This window comes from Mus caroli, chromosome 12, assembly GCF_900094665.2.
Source record: "Mus caroli chromosome 12, CAROLI_EIJ_v1.1, whole genome shotgun sequence".
NCBI classification, from domain to species: domain Eukaryota; kingdom Metazoa; phylum Chordata; class Mammalia; order Rodentia; family Muridae; genus Mus; species Mus caroli.
This window is the reverse complement of record NC_034581.1, coordinates 53094497-53108495: the sequence shown is the minus strand read 5'-3', so window position 1 is coordinate 53108495 and position 13999 is coordinate 53094497. Positions and strand designations below refer to the sequence as shown.

Below are 13999 nucleotides of genomic sequence, written 5' to 3'. Positions count from 1 at the left end.
CTACGCATCCCCGCGTTTTACAAATGAAACGGAGATCCTGCTGTCGGTGGGAACTTTGCAAAAAGAATTAGTTTCTGACATATATCCACAGGTACATTTACACAGCCGATGGGAGTGACTTCTAGTCACAGGGGCAAATTGCAGTTGGGGAGGGTTGTCTGCTCTGTTGTGTTCCAGGGAGGATTTAATTTCACTCTCATTCCTTTGCTTATAATGTGATGTCTACACACACACACTTTTTGTTCAAAAAGGAATTGTAATCCAATGCTTTTATCTTTTTTATTTCCTTAACTACACATCTTCACCTTCTCTGCTCTCCTACTGATCTAAGAGATTTATTTGGTTCAAGGATTTAACCTGATTCTCTTGCCAGATTTCAAGGAAGAAAGATTTAAAAGAACAAAGCATGGAGTGTGTGTGTGTGGGAGGGGGGGGTATCTATTTGGAAGACAAGTGAAAACACATTCCTTCACATGAGATTAATTACCTTAAAAAAACAAGAATATTTTAGTCTCTTGGTGACTTTAAAGTTAACTTGATTGTTTCTAATGGAAATCTAGTACACCTACAGACTGGAGCAACACACACAGGAAGGGCCGCACAGTCACACTTACTTCGAAACGCACGAGGTAGTATACATATTCACGAACACTTGCAGTCAATCGAAGGTAAGCACCTTCTCCAAACCTATCACACACTCTGTCTAGCCTAATCTCTTGGGTTAGTCTCTTTCCGCTGGATACGAGGGCAAGCCACTAACTAGGAAGAACTGGAAGAAAGCGAGAGACTTTGAGTGGGGGAGAATTTTCCCCAGTTACCCAGGACCTTTTGAGAGTCTGATACCCTAGCCCTGCTCTTCCAGCTCAGAGACGACCAGGCACTACTGTGGGGTGACTCCAGCTTCAGGCTGGCACCTCATTTAGCGTGGCAGATGCGTTCCAGCACCCAGGCCCATACACTCCCAGTTTACGCCAGTGTTTAGGGAGATGTCCCCTCCCCCTGACCTTTCTCTATCAGAAACCAGACGGTCGCCTCCAGCTAGGTCCCGGAGGCTGTAGGGGGGGGGGGGGGGGGGGGGGAGGAGGAGGAGGAGGAGGAGCCCGGCAGAGAGAGGCAGGCTTGACTAGGATCCGCCTGCCTTATCACACAAACATCTGCGCGCAGTTTCTTCCTCTTTCTGATCGCTGCAGATGACAAGGGGAGTGGAGTGGACTGAGGCGGAAAAAAAAAAGTTATGTCATAAAAATATAAAACGGTGCTGTGACTCACCTGCTCTTAGCCGCAGGTACGAGTTTCGTGGCAGCGCCTCCGTTCTGCTCGCCAGGAGCCCAGGTCGGCCTAACGTCACTCTGCTAGGCTGACTCAGATGACTGGGTTTCTAGTGACGAGGCAAAAGTGGGGCTTTTTCCCTTTCCAAGCCCCGAAGGCCGGGAAGTGGGGGTAGTCTCCCAGGGTTGAACTTTGGGTCAAGAATAGGGATGAGGGGAGCAAAGGAGCCAAGTGGACCAAGAGCGGAGTCGTAGTCAGGTCCAGGGGGTGGTGAGCACCTCTAGGAGGGAACTCGGGGTCATTCAGCGAGCATGATCCTTGCGCTGTAGCTCTGATGCCACCACCCAGGTCCTTCTCCCGCAGCACAGCTCGGGTCTAGAGCCCTGGCCTGTCCTCCAGGCACCGCCTATTTTTCCTTTTCTTCTTCTTCTTTTTTTTTTTTTTTCTTTTCTTTCTTTCTCTTTTTTTCCTTTTCCAAAGGGGGTCACACACACACACCCGCCCCATTTTCCTCTTTCCCTAGCCGCGAAGCTTAAACCAATTATACTGCTTTGTAAACAAAGTGAGGGCCAGGTTTGGGGGAGGGGATGGCGGGAGGGGCGCGGGGGGCGCGCGGCGCTGGCGCGGCGGGGCGGGAGGCGCGGCGGCTGGACTGGCGGGCGGCCGCCTCACAGGTGCACCTCGGGCTTTGTAGGTGCGAGCGTCTTTGTGCGGCGGACAAATGGGGAGAGGACGAGGAGGTGGGCACTCCGGCGACGTAAGATCCACATCAGCTCAACTGCACTCGCTTCGCACAGGCCGCCCGCTCACTTCCCGCGGAGGCGCTGCCGGGCGCCGCGCTCCGCGGCCGCCTCCTGTCCCCGGCGCTGCCCCCTCCCGCCGCGCCGCGCCGCCGCCGCCGCCGCGCACGCCGCGCCCCGCAGCACCCGGCTTCCTCCTCGCCCGGGTGGCGCTGGGCCCTCGAGCGCTCCGGTGATCGCAGCGGCTCCGCGCCCCTCCCCCGCCCCGAGCAGCGCACCCGCCCGTCGCTCCGCACAGGGTTGGATGGTTGTGTCGGCCGGGCTGGCTCCAGGATGTTAGGGACTGTGAAGATGGAAGGGCATGAGAGCAACGACTGGAACAGCTACTACGCGGACACGCAGGAGGTGAGAGGCGGGGAGGCGGTGGGGCGTCCCCAGAGTCGGTGTCCGGGGAGACCCAGGCGAGGTGGGCTCCTGCCCGGACTGGAGCGGGCGGGGTGGGGGCGGCTCGCCCGAGGCGCGGCTCCCAGTGTGGCCCCCACCCGACCTCTCGATCAGCCCGCTGCCCGCTGGGTCCTGGCGCTTGCAACCAGCGGAGAGTTTGGGGAAACTCTGGGCTTTGAAAACACGGGCTCCGGGAGGGAAGCACTTGTCTTTGCCCGCTAGAGAGCCCGGGCTGGAGCTCAGCCCCGGGAGCCGCGGGCGGGCGGGCGGGCTCTGGCTTGAGTAAAGAATAACTGAGAGAGTCGGTGCTCGCTTACCGGGAGGCCTCTCGGTCACACCACGTAATTAGCCGACGTCTTTGGATAAAAATGATCTGCTGCAGAAGTTGGAGTTTTTCGTAAAGAATGATTTCTAAATTTTATAAAACTTATTCTTCAAAAGCCGTTTGTAGAAAAGTGTCTATTCGATCGTCTCTAGGACCGCTGGGTGGCGCTAGTGCGAACAGAATCTTTTTCCAGAACTCGGGGCCAAGAACCTGTTTCTCTTCATTGTCCCCTTGGTGGCATGTTCACAGGGTTTATTTTACATTGTGCACAAAAGCATTGCGAGAAAAATCAGGTACAGGCAGGGCCACTACCTATTAAAAGTATTTTCTAGAAACAGCAGCCGATTACCTTCAAAAGTGTAATTACGGTTATCGAAAGCGCTTACCGAGAAAGCCTCGTGCGATCTTGGAGAGAGGACTAGAAATAAATCCCAAAGTACTTTAAGATCTGTACAGAAAAGTACAGAGTCCGAAAAGACTTTCGCGGCGATTTATTTATTCCTTTCTGTGTTTCTTTGGGAACCATATCTTTTTTGAGTCTTCTTTTTGAAATCTATCCATCTCTTATACTTTCACATGGAGTTACATTTGCTGATGAACATAAATTTAAGGGCGTCAATATTTTCTGTTAGATTACCAGATAAGCAGTTATATGTCAGGACTCTGTTTTTTAGCCACCTAGTTATTCTCTCAACTGCTATTGATGGAGATTTCGCTTACTGGTGACTTTTAGTAGGCTCTCAGACCACTTTCAGGAGTTTAATTTTGATGCAGTCACCTCGGCCCACCAGAGAAGACCCCCATGGAAAGAGCTTTCTTACATCTCAAAGCTGAGAATTAGGAAGCAGAATAGCATTAAGAGAAAGCAAGTAGAGTTTCACTTGGGAATTTTAATTTGTTCCAAACTATAGTTCCAAAGCCTAGGCTTTGGTGTGAGCAGCAGCAACTATCGGTTACCGGGTGTGTGTGTGTGTGTAAATTGTGTTACCAAAGTTTTCAATTGCCAGAGGACTACAAACAGGTAACAGAATTAACGCGAGGTTTTGTATAGCGTGAAGAGCTATACATACAAAGTCACGCTAAAGTTAATTGTATGCGCCGCGTTGTTCTGGTGTGCAGCTTTTTTTTTTTTTTTCATTTTATTTTTTTCCCAGAACTTTATTTAACTGATAAGTTTGCTTCCTTTTAAAAATACTATCATTGTTACAAGTAGGTGGAAAACATTATTTCTAAATATAATAGCAGAAAGTCATCTTTGGCACCAAAGACAAAGCCAGTTGCTGGGAGATGAGTAATTGGGACGGAGGGAGGGTCATATTGACAAATAGGCTAATATGGGTGAGAGTTTAACAGCAGCCAGCACGGTGCATCCCGCTGTGCGATCAGCCGTGCCTGCCAGCCCTCCACAGGGTGGGTGCCTAGCTGGTGCCCGGTTGATCACCCAAGCAGGCCTGTGTGGGTGAAGTGAAGAAGCAGGGGCTCCGACATAAATTCTATTTTCGGAATTTCAAAACTGACCGGGCCAAAAGGCAAGTTGTCTAGGCTGGTCTGGGGTTGGATCCTTGGATCTAGCCTGCGGTGGATGAAATGAAGGGACCTTAAAAGCCAGCCCCTGATCCAGGCTTGTAAGGCGATTATGCATCTTCCCGGGGACATATTTTCTGTGAGCATTAATCTTTCCTGCTTGCAGCGCTAGGATTCCCCCCACGCCCCCGCTGTGTAAGCCATCTTTGCGTGGTCAAGGAAAGGCGCCTAACCGTTTGCCCTGGCTGGGGAGTTCCGGAGCTTTGCAGAAATGCTGTTAGCTCGCCCCGGGCTCTCCCTGGGCCAGCCAAACTCTGGGGCACACTGCTAACCCCGCCCTTCGGGGCCTCTTTCCTCGCTGTCTCCGCTCCAGGCCTACTCCTCTGTCCCTGTCAGCAACATGAACTCCGGCCTGGGCTCTATGAACTCCATGAACACCTACATGACCATGAACACCATGACCACGAGCGGCAACATGACCCCGGCTTCCTTCAACATGTCCTACGCCAACACGGGCTTAGGGGCCGGCCTGAGTCCCGGTGCTGTGGCCGGCATGCCAGGGGGCTCTGCAGGAGCCATGAACAGCATGACTGCGGCGGGCGTCACGGCCATGGGTACGGCGCTGAGCCCGGGAGGCATGGGCTCCATGGGCGCACAGCCCGCCACCTCCATGAACGGCCTGGGTCCCTACGCCGCCGCCATGAACCCGTGCATGAGTCCCATGGCGTACGCGCCGTCAAACCTGGGCCGCAGCCGCGCGGGGGGCGGCGGTGACGCCAAGACGTTCAAGCGCAGCTACCCTCACGCCAAGCCGCCTTACTCCTACATCTCGCTCATCACGATGGCCATCCAGCAGGCGCCCAGCAAGATGCTCACGCTGAGCGAGATCTACCAGTGGATCATGGACCTCTTCCCCTATTACCGTCAGAACCAGCAGCGCTGGCAGAACTCCATCCGCCACTCGCTGTCCTTCAACGATTGTTTCGTCAAGGTGGCGCGATCCCCGGACAAGCCGGGCAAGGGCTCCTACTGGACGCTGCACCCGGACTCCGGCAACATGTTCGAGAACGGCTGCTACTTGCGCCGCCAAAAGCGCTTCAAGTGTGAGAAGCAGCCGGGGGCCGGAGGTGGGAGTGGGGGCGGCGGCTCCAAAGGGGGCCCAGAAAGCCGCAAGGACCCCTCAGGCCCGGGGAACCCCAGCGCCGAGTCACCCCTTCACCGGGGTGTGCACGGAAAGGCTAGCCAGCTAGAGGGCGCGCCGGCCCCAGGGCCCGCCGCCAGCCCCCAGACTCTGGACCACAGCGGGGCCACGGCGACAGGGGGCGCTTCGGAGTTGAAGTCTCCAGCGTCTTCATCTGCGCCCCCCATAAGCTCCGGGCCAGGGGCGCTGGCATCTGTACCCCCCTCTCACCCGGCTCACGGCCTGGCACCCCACGAATCACAGCTGCATCTGAAAGGGGATCCCCACTACTCCTTTAATCACCCCTTCTCCATCAACAACCTCATGTCCTCCTCTGAGCAACAGCACAAGCTGGACTTCAAGGCATACGAGCAGGCGCTGCAGTACTCTCCTTATGGCGCTACCTTGCCCGCCAGTCTGCCCCTTGGCAGCGCCTCAGTGGCCACGAGGAGCCCCATCGAGCCCTCAGCCCTGGAGCCAGCCTACTACCAAGGTGTGTATTCCAGACCCGTGCTAAATACGTCCTAGCTCCCAGAACTGAGGGTTTTTGTCTGCATGGCCAACCTGGTAGCAGGAGAGAAAAACCAACAGCAAACAAACAAAACCACACACACACACAGACACACACACACCAAACCAACCACATAATAAAATTCCAAATAGTTTTATTTTTCATGCACAATTTTCCCCAGTTCAAAGGACTGTTACTTTATTATTGTATTCAACACTCATTGTGTGTATTACTACAAATACTACCGACTCCATACCAACACTTTTTTTTTTCTGGCAACATTTAATGATCCACAAATGTATATACAGAAAATCTTCCTCCCCTTTCTCCCTTTCACTCCTTCCCCTGTGGACACATTCTAGTCCCTGCAGGGCTTATTTAAAAAGAAGATGGTCAAGTTTGTAAAATATTTGTTCGTGCTCTTTTTGTTGTTGTTGTTGTTGTTGTTGTTAGGCCCACCACACGAGTTTACAGGTCTGTGGCAATACTCTTAACTCAGTAAAGATGGAAGTGGTAAAGAAACCAAGTAGACAGTAGGGGCTCTTGAGAGTATTGAAGGGCAGTGCTGCCTTTATGCAGGAAGGTATAAACCGGTTATGCACATTTGTTTTCACCTTACATTCCGGATGCATTCAGATCTCGGACGTCCTTAAGTGAAATGCATATACATGTCTATGGACTTAATATCATGCCCAGATATGAAGACCTCGTTCAACTTTGCATAACACGTAGAGGTAATAGCTAGGTGATAGACATTTTCAAAAATTGCCTGACCGGCCAAGTTACAAGGATGCCTCCCCACACTTGTCCTCTCTACCTGCAAACGCTGGAAACCCAGTTCTTCAGGAACTGCCTTCCTCCCTAATTCTGCTCCTTGCTTTTCAGAGAGCCATCATGGTCATGTCATGCTGAGGTCACATGTATAAAATTAGCTTTTGTGTATGTATACCGTTTAAAGAATTCCCCCACCCCAACCCCAGGGGGAAAAAAGGAAGTATCATACTATTGAGAGAGAAGTTATAAGAAATGCATTTCAAAATTTGGTCCCGAATTCCAAATCCCAATTGTGGCCGTTTTAGTTCTTGCCATCCTATTCTTGGCTCATCCAGTGTTAATGCACTTTCCACAGTTGGACGTGGTGTTAGTTTTAGACAAACGGGTTTCATTATTATTCCTCTTTGCCTTCTCAATGTTAATTTATTGCATGGTTTACTCCTTTTCTTTACAGCCGAAATTGCTTTAAGTGATGGTTAAAATGACAAATTAAGATGTTAATTTTTATCGATGTGATTTGTAATTAAGATATTTTGATTTCAATAACAAAAATAATACAAGAGTTTAATCTGTGGATTATGTTCCTGATCATTTGCAGTTAAGGAATTTAAATAAATCACATGTTAAGGACAAAGAATTTCTGTTTTTCTCTTTCACTTAAAATCCAAAATAGATCTTTAATTAGAATCCAAAATAGGTCTTCTGAATGGGATATTTTTCAAATTCTGAAATTTCATATCAAGGAAAAGCAGGGATATAATTAAAATAAAATGATTGCATTTACAACTTGAATGTGTAACTAATAAAATGTGGCAAAGGGGATTCAATCAAACCAGATAGGTATCCTGACACTATTCCAAGAACTAAGTTGTTTTTTTTTTTTTTTAATTATTACCGGTAATGTTTACTTGAGGGTCTTTTTCTTTGGGGTTGGGGGGAGGTAAGCCTTCTGTGCCTCTTTTTAGTCTTTTTTTTTTTCGTGGTTTGAAATTAAATGATCAATTCTCTATATCTTCTAATTCAAAAAGTATTTGGATTAGAATGAAATAGCAACTGTGTCTGCTAAAATTAAGTTATCTACCGCAGACTCTGAACCCTCCCATTAACAGGGAAACAAAACTTCGCTATCAGAGTGGGTTTGGAGGGTGGGGAGGAGGGCAGTTCATTCATTCCTGCCGAGGCAAGCTTTGTGAGTATTTCAGGGTAGCTGCTGTTTTGTGTTTTGTGAAGATATTTTTAAAATATTGTTTCTAAGAACTTGAAGCTGATGGCTTGTTTGCCTTGTAAGAAGCTTTGAAATGCAGCTTCACACCCCGTAGTTGCTTGAGATCACAAAATCATTAATCTCCTTTGATAGTAGGCTCACTTTCCAGTCCACCTATTTCTTTGTAAGGCTTGTTCGGATTGACACTAACAATAACAGGCACAAGCCGAAGCAGAGGCCGGGCTGCCTGAGCCCTAGGGTGTGAACTCCATCCTCACCAGGGCTTGAACTTGGGCAGCCTGTACTGTGATCACAGCTCTCCACACTACAGACAAGATAAAAAGAGCCCTGCCAGTCGCTTAATTATCGCGTAATTACCTCCCCAGATGAGAGAAGGGGTGCCACTGTAGCCACTTGAGAAAAATCCAGCAATCCCTGCTTTGCTCTCTGCGACTAATGAAAGGAGGAAAGAGAAATTGCTGGCGTGAGTAATTTCAAAACTCAATTCCGAGTCCTCTAAAGGACACCAAGCGTATCCCAAAGACGAAAAAGGTTTCGATCTCAACAGTTACACGTACAACGGGTAAATAAATGCCAGCAAATTCAAACTCTTATGTAAAACAAAAGCGTGATCTTCGGCCTTTCCTTTTCTCATGTTGTCCCGAAACGAAAGTCTAACGTCGGGTGTAGTTCCTTTCTCCTCCAGGTTTGTGCAGGTCTTAGTTCTTGATCCTTGACTCTTCCCTGGAGTTTTCTCGGTTTGAAGAGGCGAGGTGCCTGTGGTCCAAGCCGCCCTAAGGACAGGGGATGCAGGATGCTGGAAGCCAGAGCGGCCAGTCCTGCTTGGCTCACAGGCGCCTGCGAGCTGTGCTCCCGCCCCGTGGGCTTCGCACCGGGTTCTGCGTCTATGCTCTGTGCCACCTCGGGACAAGGCGCGCCTATAGATGCACGCAGGCTGGGGGCCCCGGACAGATGGTTGCCGGGGCAGAAGGGGCAGAGCGGACCGCGCAAGCATCCCGAGGTGACAAATGCAGTTAGTTCTTCATTGTTTGGGCATTTTCCCCTCCTAGCGAATAAATCTTCTGTTGAGCTACAGACCTAAAAGTCAACAAAGGAGGCCGGGCGCCCGGTCTCAAGCCCACCCCGCGGCCTGCCTGGCCGAGTCGCTCCCGCTGCGTAATCCCTTCCTCGGAAACCCCGACACACAAACGCCGGATCGCCCGACCAGGGCGCCGCGTCGGGGCCAAGAAGAAAACATCTGTGCTTCCAGCGGCGCGCAGGGACCCTCCGGAGAGTGCCGCCTGCGAACGACCCGGGCATCCTCCGCCCCCACCCCGTTTTAGACCCCGGGTCTTGTTTTCTTCACTGTTGCTTCATCCTCCAGAAAGTGGGCGCCCAGGGCTCAGTAAACGGCCAGAGCTGAGGGTTTTGTTTTGTTTTGTTTTGTTTTGTTTTGTTTTTTGAATTTTGCTCGGGATGGGGGAGGGGCCGGAAGCGGGGGCAGCGAGGAGGGAAAAGGCTTCCAACTGACCCAAGTGGAAAGCTCCAGGGGCTGTGGGATCCGCCACGTCGCGGAGTAAACAGTAGCACCAAAAGGCCTTTGGGTAGTGAGTGCAGCGCCTTCCTGGGAGGGGAGCCTCAATAATGACTTTCACCTTGTGTTTGGAAGCTCAGCTCTGAAACCCTTTTAAACCTTGATTGAAAACAAAACAAAACAAAAAACAGCCCAAGATAGATAAGGAAATTCTACTTAGCGCAACTAAACTCCGAAGCGTTCCCAAGCAGAAGGCAGCTCAGCCCTATTTCTGTGAGATCTGCCGAGATCACCTTCAAATCTCAAAGATAAAATCCAATTTCTATTGTCCCTTAGTGGCCTCCCACACTTCAGAAAGACGGATGGGAAATAATAAGCGATGAAAATAAGCATATGCTAGTGAAGTTCTTAACTTCTGTTTTCTTTTTTCAGAAGGCGGATTTTACTGAAACTGTTAAACATTTTTTTTCTCGAGTTTAGCCGTTTTGAATGAACCACAACAGGAGAGAATTCCAAGAATGATAAAATTAGGAAATTCTGTTGTTTTGGCATTTAAAATATTGATCTTAGTTCCAGGAAAATGCTTATTAAGTTCTTTACAAAAAAAAAAAACTGCCTTGATCAATAGAAATTCTTTTCATTGCAGACGAAAGTAGGAGACCTGTAGCCCAAATTAATTAACCTTTCCTCAAGATCAATTGGCTTTCTGTTGATTTAGCAGTAATATCATAGAACATTTAGCTATAATGTATTTTAATGTGACACTTCAATATGTCAAGAGGGAAAAAACCTCATTGAAAATAAAATTGCTTAAATTATGTAGTATGTATTTAATAAACTTTTAAAAATTGTCTTGAAAATTAACTATTTGCTTGAATTGTGGATGTGTTTTACAACCAAATGCAGTTAGAAAATGCCCCTTGATTTAAGATAATTGAGTGCAAGAAGAGATTATTACAAGCCACCCTGACCTAAATAGGTAATCAAATTATGTTGAAATTTTGGTATAAAGTTTACCCAAATTGAAAGTGTAATTACACCTCAAGAGAGTCCCAGGAGACTAAGAATCTAAGGGCAAAATAGCATAGCAGAGCTCAGAACGTCATTGGAATCAATCCACCGCGTAGATCCGAGAGGACATTTTAAAGAGTAGCCACATTCGCAAGCTTTAGTTCTACCTAAGGTTAGTAGTTAGCTGTCCAAATACATTTAACACAGACTTCTTTAAGTCTCCTCTACCTTTCAAATAGTTAACTTTGGGACATAATGATGCCATTGGTATTTCTCTTTTTCCCTCCCAGGCCAGCTCCATTCATTGAACTTTGCACAGCTGGGTTTACAAGCCTCACCCCCGCCCCCTTTCCTCCAGCCCTTTCCTCCAGCTTTGTGGGACTGGAGAATACCTAAGAAGTTCAGTTGTCACCTGTAAAACACATTTTCATTCCAAACACTTTAAAACCTGACCTAGGGAGAAGTCACTCACTTTTACTGACTTTCTTGCCCCTATTTCTCCCTAGCTCTCCAATTGCTATAGCTACGATCACACACCTCTGTAGCCCCGCTAGCGGAGGCTTAGAAATGCTACCTCAGGATACTTTGGAGTGCGCTAAAACTGCAGCCGGCTTGGAATTTCGAGACAGGTTATCATCCCTTAAAATCTGGGGAGGAAAGGGCTGTGTTCCGGACTTTAGAATCCAGGTGAGATGCTAGTCTGTTGAAATCCGACTCAGAACCTGACCTGGGACACCCGGGGAAACAAGATTCAAAGTTCTACTCAATAAAGTCGCCTTCTACCTTCCCAAACTCCTCTTAAGGATTACACATGGCGGGGGGGGGGGGGGGGGGGGGGGGGTGAAGCCCTTGAACCTAAGAGAAACCACCTGGAAAATTTCCCCTCCACTCCAAAGCATTGCCTGGAAATTGGGAATAATCAAAGAAAGTAGAAGTCTGGGGTTCTTCCCGTTTCCTCTGAAGTTTGTTCCCCTATTGCTTGTCTAGTCACCGCCTCAGATTCTCCTTTTCTTCTTCTTTTTCCCTTTCTCTGACATCGAGAAGCTATTTTTAAAACGTCGATTGAATGAGAAGACTGCAAGGGTCTCTGGGGAGGTTTGTTTCGTTTATAGATGTAATTTTAAGGGTCCTTTACGCAGGAGGGAAGAAATCAGTGTCTTGTATCTTCTGTGCTCCCCAACACCGGTTTTCTCTGCACTAACTAGGCGTCTGGGACGTTTTTGGTGGGACATTTGTCTAACTTTGGGTTCCACCTAGGAGCTTTGAGCTTCACGCCTAGACGCCCAGTTATGAACATTTTTCAGGTGGAGGCGGATACACAGACTGGGTCTGCACGGTGCGGTGAAGTGGGCAGGGCATTGTCCAGGTTTCCTGGCCTCTCCCTGGAGTCACAAGGCCTTCTGCCGACACGCGCTTCCTTTGTGTTATGCCTGGCTAATATATTAATGGGGCGGATAACCCGGATCCTTCAGGCAGAGGGAGGAGGTCCGAGGTAGAGAGGGCCCTGAAAGGAGCCCTAAGGTTTCTGTGGCCAAGCCTGGGACCGAAGAGTTCAGAGGAGGGGGTGGGGGGTTGCAAGGGTGAGAGGATGGAGCCAGGTGGGGTCATTTCGTGTTGGGGCAGTGAAAATAAATGCCTTCAACAAGTTTTTGGGTTTTTTTTTTTTTTTGCTTTTGTTTTGTTTTTGTTTTTGTTTTTTGGTTTTTTTTAAAGAAGGTGAGCCAGTGCCCTCCTGACTGTGTGAGAAAATTGCACGCTCCTGGGGTCCAGTGTCCGTCACTCCCCGTGGAAAACCCTCAGCGGTCCCTTTTTTGAGGTGCACACCTTTGTAGTCAGATTCAGCCAACTACCCTGGGGTCCAGGGTGCGGAAAGAATGGTTCCGATCAGCTGGATCTGTGGCCCTCACCAAGGCCTCTACTTTCCCGAAGGAAGGGCGGTTCTGGCTCCTAAAGGCTTACTCTAAGGGACCCCCTGCGCCACTCCACCAAATCCGTGGTGGGGCATCAAATTGGATCTCAGCCCTGGGCAGGCCCCAGGGTTCCCGCTTCTGGGTGCTGGCCTTGGGTCCAGTCCCAGCTCCTCTGGGAGGAGGAGGCCCACGGTCCTGCGCGCCAGACGGGGCCCGAGTGCCCTGAGACATATGCTGCCCGCAGACCTGCGGCCCGGCCTGTAGTGCTCATTGCTGAAGCGGTTCTCAGCCCATCAAAAGCCCGGGCTTTCTTCAGCCTTATGGGCCACGAGGTGAACAACAATGCCCGGGCCCCTTCACTTCAAAAGCAGCGATCAGGGGAAAGGCTCCCCCAGAGATTTTTTTTTCTTCTCCTCCTCAGCCTTTCATTTCTAGGAAAAAAAAAAAAAAAAAGGCACCAGCAACTCCAGGGCCCGGGCAAGCCTAATGCCCTTTGATGGGGATTGAATTCATTATCTCCAATAACACAATTGTGCTTGGCCAACGAAAAGAGCAAAGCAGGGCTCTAGCCTGTCCAAGGGGACCAGCCAGACGGGGTGGGACAGCCAGGCTTGCTCCAAGGGACCCGCACCAGGGTGCAGTCTCAGCTCGCCAGTCCAGCCTGGGGCACCCCAGGGCGGGGTCGCGGGCTCTTCCACGCTGCAGGGCCCCGAACGGGCAGGGGTGGGGCGAGCCCCGCAGTGCCGTGTTTACTCTGCTCCACCGCGGCCTCCGGCCTCCAGCGGCCACCAGCCAGCTCCAGGCATCCGGGGCGCGCCGGGCAGGAGGCCGCCCAATGGCCCTAGCTACGGGCCCCCTCTGTCCTGGTGGTGCTGCTCCACCACCTCACCCCTGAGCGCAGAGTAAGCAGCCATCCCTCCCAGCCCCCAGCCGAGGAGCTCCCCATTGGCTTTCATGCTAGGTATCCAGAAAAGGACACCAAGGAGCCTGGGCGGGGTGGCTGAAAACTATGACATCCCCCCCACACACCCCCGCAGCAGGCTGCAGAAGTCCTCTGCGGCCACTAACTCTCTGGAACAATGCCCACAATCCGGTGCGGGTGCCCATTGCTATGAGGTTCTCCTGGGGTCCCTGCCCAGTCAGCACTCTCCAACATTGCTTTGCTTTGCTGTTTTTCTAGTGCATGAAAGTTAAAACAGGCACTATCAATTCGTTGGTCGTGTGTGTGTGTGTGTGTGTGTGTGTGTGTGTGTGTGTGTGTGTGTGTGTGTGTGTATGTGTGTGTATGTGAAAGAGAGAGACAGAGATAGAGAGACTATCTGAAACCTTGTCAAAGATACCCACATCTTTGGTTAGTTTGGTGTTGTGGTCATGACTAAGCTTCCAACAGGAGCCGGTCTCTCAGTTGGGGGAAAGAATGCCCTGATGTTTTTAGTTCTGCTAGATAAAGAATAATTTTAAAAACAGGATATAAGGCGCTTCTGTTCGTTTTAAGCAACAATACTCCATACTCCGTGGTGCAGATGAGTCGTTTCCCACTAATTAATCATGGTTATCCCAATCTTCAAGCAAA

General features: G+C 50.1%; 1 protein-coding gene across 3 annotated transcripts; it reads left to right on the top strand.

Annotated features, from left to right (window-relative positions):
* The first annotated feature begins 1958 nt into the window (after positions 1-1958).
* Positions 1959-10805, top strand: Foxa1 (forkhead box A1). Of its 3 annotated transcripts, XM_021179397.2 has the most exons (3): positions 2212-2414; positions 4676-5975; positions 8358-10805. In XM_021179397.2, exons 1-3 carry the CDS (start codon positions 2343-2345, stop codon positions 8387-8389), a joined length of 1404 nt encoding a protein of 467 aa, XP_021035056.1. In that variant the 5' UTR covers positions 2212-2342; the 3' UTR covers positions 8390-10805. The 3 variants fall into 3 exon arrangements, with proteins under 3 accessions (XP_021035055.1, XP_021035056.1, XP_021035057.1); XM_021179396.1 differs by lacking the exon at positions 8358-10805 and having other exon boundaries at positions 1959-2414; positions 4676-7401; XM_021179398.2 differs by lacking the exon at positions 2212-2414 and adding an exon at positions 4144-4188 and having other exon boundaries at positions 4676-10805.
* The last annotated feature ends 3194 nt before the right edge of the window (positions 10806-13999 follow it).

What these genes read in the sequence shown, in the direction of transcription:
- Foxa1 (XM_021179396.1), top strand. Translation starts at nt 2,343, where the DNA reads ATGTTAGGGACTGTGAAGATGGAAGGGCATGAGAGCAACGACTGGAAC. An exon ending in ACTACGCGGACACGCAGGAG is followed by an intron (nt 2,415 to 4,675) that starts GTGAGAGGCGGG and finishes TCTCCGCTCCAG; the next exon opens with GCCTACTCCTCTGTCCCTGT.